Source organism: Anguilla anguilla, chromosome 6 (genome assembly GCF_013347855.1).
Source record: "Anguilla anguilla isolate fAngAng1 chromosome 6, fAngAng1.pri, whole genome shotgun sequence".
In the NCBI taxonomy this organism is placed as follows: Eukaryota; Metazoa; Chordata; class Actinopteri; order Anguilliformes; family Anguillidae; genus Anguilla; species Anguilla anguilla.
The window spans coordinates 27,393,255-27,400,956 of record NC_049206.1 but is presented as its reverse complement, the minus strand read 5'-3'; the positions used below and the strand labels follow the sequence as shown (position 1 = coordinate 27,400,956).

General features: G+C 38.1%; 1 protein-coding gene across 1 annotated transcript; it reads left to right on the top strand.

Moving 5' to 3' along the window:
* Positions 1–2,937: 2,937 nt before the first annotated feature.
* On the top strand, positions 2,938–7,677 carry mrps18a (mitochondrial ribosomal protein S18A). Its single transcript, XM_035420259.1, has 6 exons — positions 2,938–3,148; positions 3,641–3,672; positions 5,030–5,134; positions 6,130–6,253; positions 6,360–6,432; positions 7,458–7,677. Exons 1-6 carry the CDS (start codon positions 2,989–2,991, stop codon positions 7,600–7,602), a joined length of 639 nt encoding a protein of 212 aa, XP_035276150.1. The 5' UTR covers positions 2,938–2,988; the 3' UTR covers positions 7,603–7,677.
* Positions 7,678–7,702: the final 25 nt, after the last annotated feature.

The following is a 7,702-nucleotide window of genomic DNA, read 5'->3' as shown; positions in this document are numbered from 1 at the left end:
TGATAGGGAATTAATCCATCACATCTTTAACTTTGGAAGATTTAACATTTCTGAGACCATAGCTTCTGTCAGCAGACATTCTGAAACTTGATTTTTCACAATTAACAGGTTTCTCTGAGAACATTCTAAGACCTCCTGCAGGCTGATGACTTTTAATCCAAGCCCGCCTTGAAGAAATTTTATACTACCAGCACTATGGTCCGAAAATGCTAACCACCGGCTTTGAGCTGGTAAACCTCTTCTTCAATAATCCAGACTATACACTCCTGCAATGTGAAATTTACTAATCAATGCAATGAAATACACGTGATATTGCAAGGCTCACAAAACAGTAGTGTTCATAGATTGAGTGGAATATAACCAATTGCTTTTGCCTGACCTGTAAGGAACATACTGTACCCCAACCCTAGAAAAAAAACATAAGCACTTGAACATAAAAGCAGTCCAGCAATGTGAACACAGAAACAAAGATAAACTTTGGAGAAAACTCTGTCATCTCCATTTTCACAATTTTAAGAACGCTGTTGCTGCTCGTTTGTTGCGGTTTAGCTGAACTGATGATCCTGTGCTAAACTGCAACAAACAAGGGGTGAATGGCTCACTGCACTGGTCCCAAGGGGTTTAAGGGGACATTCTAAGCTCTGAGAATTGGTCAAATACAATAACCAGAGTTATTTAAAGGGCACCAATTGTGCAACATAATCCTACTTCCTGAGAAGTGCAGCCCAGTTTTTGGCAGCAGTACATTACAAATGCAAATGTTTTAATATTGTATGTAACTTTAAGCAACCTACATAACTGAAATCCTTAACCAATACAATAGCACAAAATGCATTAATTCAGTCATTAATACACATAACTCATATTGCGTTTTGATGTAGAATATTTGCATTTATTTTTTGCATTTTTTCTAAAAAAATGTTCTGTATCATAAATTACTTTAATAGCTCTGCATAAATAATATTTGTATATTGTTACTAAAACCCAGATGATTTATATATATTGCTAATAAAACCAGAAGAATGTTACTTAGATACAACTACATATGCAGTGAAATGTGCAAATATTTGACCAGTGACACATTTTTTGTTGTTTTGGCTCTGTACTCTGGCTCTTGATTTGAATTTTATTGAAATATGCACTGCACTCTATGTGATTGCAAACACACAACATACATATCAGACTTGAGCTGAATGAATATACTATAATAAGTTAACTGTTACACAAGTGCAGTGGTTGCCAACCAGAATCAAGGATGAACTCTATTTTGAGAAGATTATTTTTAACATGTGGGAAAATATATTTAACTATCAGAATGTTGCATTTATTTTCAGTTTGCGGCGTACAAGTGTAATCGTTTGGAGGCACTGTTTTTTCTCTTACAATTTTTGTTCTTTTTTTAAAACATCTGTTTAGTATATGGCTGGTTCCAACAGACTTGGTGGTTGTGATTCCAACAGACTTGTGTGATGATAAAATGAATACTACTACTGTGTAGCTTTATTTTCTGCATATTTGTGTTTGTTCATTGACTATGATCATAAGCAAGAAATCTCTGAAACTGTATGTGCTGGAGTGCTACTTGTAAGCCTGTTTAACAGCAAAGAAGCAGGGACAGACAGTTTCCAGCTTCCATTCTCCATGTACCCTTCTTATATCAAAACTACAAAACTAGTAGGTCCTAGTTAGTAATTGGATGGAGGACTCCTCAGAAAACTAGGTTGCTACCTGGAAGAGGTGTTGATGGGACAACAGGGGTCACTCTTCCCTCTGGACCACACACAATCTCAATATCCCAGCATGGTGATTGTTGATGTCTGCTGCTGCCATCTGAGGAATCTGAACCTTGCATCTGGGCCTGGTGTGGTGTTTGGTGCACACAGGATCTGGTGTTTTTGACTCACCTGGCATTTTCACATTTTCATCCCTGGCTTTTTGGAATATTTGGCTGCCTTTTGGTTTTTGGACTTTGATCGTGGGATTATTTTGGGGAGAAACAAGCTGTGATATCGTATTTTGCTTTATTATTTTCTATTGTGGCTGTAACGCGTCTATGTCTGTAACATTGTTAATTGTTTTTTGTTTTTTTAAAGTAGTCAACCTTTATCTTTAGATTTTGCATTATTGTTTAAATTTTATAAATCTCTTCATTTTAATCTGGTTGGAAGTTGTACATTATTGTTCTGCCTATAAACAAATTTGGGTATTTGATTAAAAATTGATATATTTGATTATAATTAACAAATGAAATTAAGTTTGAATGTAGTTCACTGGAGACAAATTTTGGCGCAGAAACACTATTTGTGGTGTCACCAACCAAAGTAAAAACATACAAAGCAAAAAAACATGCATGTAGCAATCAAAATTTCCAGGAAACAAAAAAGCTTCTCCTATAATTATATAGGCCCATAGTATCCATAGAATGCCATGCATTAATTAAGGAACTTTATTAACTTTATCCTGAACAAGTGGTGGTACATATTCCTCCTGTAGAATGCCACATGCAGGTAGACGTTATGGTGCAGACAGGCCATAATGGCCGTGTAGTGGCTCAACACTCAAATAAGTAACCCTTTCATTGGTATTTTTTTCTTGTTCACTGCCTGATTAAGGCACCACAGAATGTCGCAAGCATGCCTGCTTGCATCAAAGCTAACCACGGGAATTCTGATCTGAAAATGAAAGCAGATAAAATTCAACTTTATTACAAATAACTGATATAATAAAAATAGCTATGATTCCCAACAGACAATTAATTAATTATTGTACCTAAAATATTGTCTGAAAAACGACATTTCTGTTTTAGAAAACAGCATGACAGAAGTAAATTCAGCTTTGAATTAGCATAGACATAATTACTACGTCCATATTTTGTTGATAGCAAAGCAGAAAAATAAGGAGCATTACAAAGACATATCATCATACTGATTGGTGGCCGCGAATAGCGGAAGCGGACATACGTTGTCATCGCGAAAGGTCGATGCCAAAATGGCAGCGCGCTATCTTCTAAGGTCCGTCTTGACATCTATGTCACTATCAAGTGTACAGCGCCTGGTTTTCAACTCCAACAAGAGAGTTTTTAATAGGATAATTACAACACCGATGTTTTCTGCTTTTGAGAATGTTCAAAGTAGAGGTATCCGACAAGGTGAGCCGTGGATCACATACTTCATACATAGCATGCGGTATCGCTAGCTGGCTAGCTAGTTGAGTTGCTACACAATGTTTTTGACTATCCGCTAGCTTTAACTTAGTTTATCATGCCTGCAACGTATTAACATTAATGAAACTACTTCATTAACATGCGTGTAGCTAACGCATTCATCGCAAAGCATGTTTTTTTTGACGATTACTGGATGTAGTCTGTTGATCTGTTAAAATAGGTTTACCTGCTCCAAAATCATAATGGCTTGACAACTAGCAGTTTATTTATACTAATGTAGAGTGAGGGCTTGCTTAATATCGGTATGACCTACCTGACTTAAAACTATTGTTATTAACTGTTAAAAATTTAGCTTTCGAGTTACATGCGTTTCTTTGTAGCTGTGGTATGTATGCCAACGTTACGACTTGTTTAGTCAGTACGAAAGGAGTTGCATTTTTGAATTTTCACATGAAATGTTTTTTTGTATTTCTGTAGTCGTGGAAAATAGAGACGGCAACACAACTATAGTAAGTACATGTTATTCAATTATATATCGTCTCATGTCTTACGCATCAAAGTCACTTAGGTCTACAAGTTTCAGTCGGGCTGGTTTGGTTACCTTGTTTTCCTGTTTTGTTTCTGGAAGGGGGCCACACGACGCCTGGTTTAGAGAGGGTATTGAAGATGTACGTTGTATTGTCGGAATATAGCCTAATTGTAAATTAAATGTCTTCCAAGATCAACATCTGATTTAATTGCGGCATATGAGTTTCTCTGCCTGTTTGTGTTATTTATCTGTAAGGCAATGAGAGTTTGCAGGGAATGGAGTGGGTATAGAAAAAATGAAGTCTTACAGACCTTCATTTTTAGAAAGATTACATGCCATGTGTAATCCTAGGAACAGTTTAGGATTGAAATTTGACTGTGCATGATTAATAAATGAGGCTTCTATGGGTTAATGGTGCATAATGGTCACAGGTTGTGTGAAAATGAACAAATTCATTATTATGAAACAATTATGAAAATATGCAAACATCAGAGGTGTGAAAATGTTAGATTCTAACAGAAAAACAGAGTGTAAGGTCTGTATACTTCTGCAAGAATACAAGAATAGACTGTGGAAAAATCAACGCTGTTTATATGTATATATATAGATATATATATATACACATACATAAAAGGCCCAGAACAAAATCAAACAATTAACAAAATATATAGGCCTAGTCATTGAGAGGTACTGTTCAGAAAACAATACAGAAATTAATGTATTGCATTAAACATTTATAGCTACAAAAGCTGATCAACTTGTATGTTAGTCTACAGTAATGCCAGTAACAATCGTCATTAAAGGATTCAGATTCTTTATACAGGTGTATTTTTATATCACCCAAAACATTTCTTAACCACCTGCATTTCCAATGCATTTTTGCCTGGGGTTTTGCTTTAAGTTCATTCCGAGGTTTAAGTCCACCTCCATATCTCTATAGTGCTGGAGGGCAGCAGTCTCTGCCAGTATGTGGTTTTTTAAATCAGTAATGAGAACAAGGTGTGTGGACTCTTTAGCCGAACAACAGCTTAAATGAATCACCGGTGATGAAACATGGCACAAACCAGCAGACGCTGCAAACCTCCTGGAGTGGATTCTGATGGCTGTACCATAGTTCTTAACCCATTGCTCTGCAGCAATAGCTATCTTTACATAACAGGGCTGCCACTTGTTATACCTGGCACTTTTAACTCCGTTGTTTTGAAGGATTAAGTGCTGTAGTGGTATTCTTCTCCAGTTTCAACCAGTAGTAACCATAAACTGATGTTTTCACATCTGTCTGTCTATGAACACTGATTGGCTGAGACCTCTGACATATATATGTGGGTGCTTTGCAGGTTGAGGGCAGAATAGTGGTGAGCCCTGAGAGGCTCCAACCTCCCAACCCTGAAGGAGACTGTCCCATCTGCCAGTGGAACCTTAATAACAAATATAACTACACTGTGAGTAAGACTGCATTACACTGCTGCATTACAAGTAAAACAACTTCATACGTATATATGCATTCAATTACTGTACAAGAAATACAACTATGGCATGAGTATGACCACATTACACAGACATTAACGAAGAGAATTACACTGAATGACCACAACTGTGTCGTGAGTAAGACATTAAACAACTACACAGCCAATGTAGCAATGCTGTATTTCCTTGGTTAGTCCAGCACTGCCGACCTGCAATGTAGTCATGTACAGTATATCAACAGTGGGCACTGCTTTCTCTGTGTCCCGTACGTATACCCTTGCATTGAAAGTGGTTCTCAGTGTCAGATGTATTCTTTGAAAGTTGTTTATCTGTTAAGCATTTATCCTTACAGTGACAGATGTTGGCCTATGTCATTAGAGAAAACTATTTCTCTGTCATATATGTAAACTCATATTGTGGTGTCTCCTGGGTTTGGAAAGAGCAGGACTTTTGCAGCTGTGTTGCAAAAAAAAAAAAAAAAAACTGCCTATATTTCATACTTTTGTATCTAGATCACTTCTGGAAATGCGTACGTTCGTGATATCACTTAACATAAGCAAAAGTACTGCTCTGAATGGAGGCCAACAACAGCAGTAATAGCATTGAGGATGCCTTCACCGTACTGACCTGACCTTGCTCTCCTCCACTCTCCTTGCACTTATATTTCTCATATTTCTGCAGTACTTGAATATCTGCGCTGTCTGTGTGTTTGCTTTGGAATTGATTTCAGAATCCTTTTAATTGTTTTTAAAGCCCTATATGGCTTGGCACTAGAGTAAATTGAGAACCTTTTAAAAGTATATTGACCCAATAGTTCCCCCAGATCTGCAGGGGCTGCAAACAAGCTGCAAGCGCAGTGGTTTAGAAGTTCTTTCATTTTTATCATCGTCAGTATTATTATTATTATTATTATTATTACTTTTATTGTTATTGTTTTGCTTAACTCTGTCTTTCCGTCTGTCTGTCCCAGGACGTCCTCTTGCTCAGTCAGTTCATCCGCTCCGATGGAGGGATGCTACCTCGCAGGGTCACGGGACTGTGTTCCACAGAACACAAGAAAGTCAGCATCTGCGTCCAGATGGCCCACCGCGCCGGTAAGCCCCCCACCGCACAGCCCACCCTGAGAAGGTGAGGCGGCAGGCCCCGTATCACTGCGAGCGTGACCATGTAGGGGTGATCACGCCCGTCTCCTTTTTACAGGCCTACTCCCGGACCACAAGCCTGCCCTGCCAGAGGGTCACACACCGAAGAGACCCAAACCACAGCTCAACAGGTGAGCGTGCAGAAAGGGAACACTATGCCCATGACACAGCTTTGGGATTTCTTGCACATTGCTTATTTGGATGATTGAAATGCTTGTTAGTGAAGCAAAATAAGTGAAAATGTATTGACCAAGCAGTTGGTTGCTCTCTTCATGTCCCCAATGGGCTGTACCTAAAAAAGTGCTGTAATTTCTACATGGTGAAACCAAAATGTATTTTTTTTAAAATACCCCTTAAAGGTCCAGGCTACTGGATTGAAATTGTGGTTATATTCCACAATTGGTTGTCTTCTTAATATTTCTTTCAAGTTTTTAACCAAAATATAACCATTAAATAGTAATAAACGCTATTATATTATTGTGCCCTGTTCAGCAGACAAGGGCAGGGTGGGTGTGTATCCTGCGGTCATTAACATTCATATCCGTGAGACACATCATATGTAAACCATTCTTCATTGCTAGCTAGGTTAAAGCCGGTTAGAGCAGTAACCTTACACTACCAGACAAAAGAAAGAAAGCAACATAAATTAGGCTTTGCTATCATATAGTTAAACCTGAAGATCATTCAGTCTGTTATAATGTTGTAACACTGACCTACTGTACATTACACCCGAATAAAGAAAGGCTTTGATTCCACACACCTGAAAGTTATTTATGTGTCATTTGTTATTGTAGCTAGCGGTATGAGGAATGGAGAAAATATGATAGCAAATGTTTTACTTGATATGACTTTTTTCATGCAATTGAAAGACCAAATTATTTCAAAATGTGTACAGAAGTCACCCCATTTCCGAAAACATCAATAACATATCTCTAGATAATAGATAATATATCACTCTGGCTCTTTGTCAGAGAGTGCTGGACAATTGAACGCTGTTTGCTTGTTTGAGGACATCGAGCTTGTAACTATGCTGTTTGACATTGGAGCACAAAGTTGTAACTCTGCTTTCTGCCATAGGGGGCACTAAACCCCCCTATTATCTGTGTTCGTGGATTACACCATTTTCTCTTCTTACTCATATGAAATTCTGTTGCAGGTACCTTACACGCTGGTCCGTTGATACAGTAAAGCCCATTTGGAAGAAAGGCCTGAAGTGGTGCAAGGTTCGAATGCCAGTCGGACACCCTGCACTCCAGGACAATGTAAACTATGGAAAAAAGCCTTATTACGTGAACCACTGAGGGACAGGCTGCCTGTCCATTCCTGTCCCTCTTGATCCCAGTTGTGTAAATAAAACCCTTCCATGGCCATCAATGCATGTCTAACTCTTTTGTCAGGTTT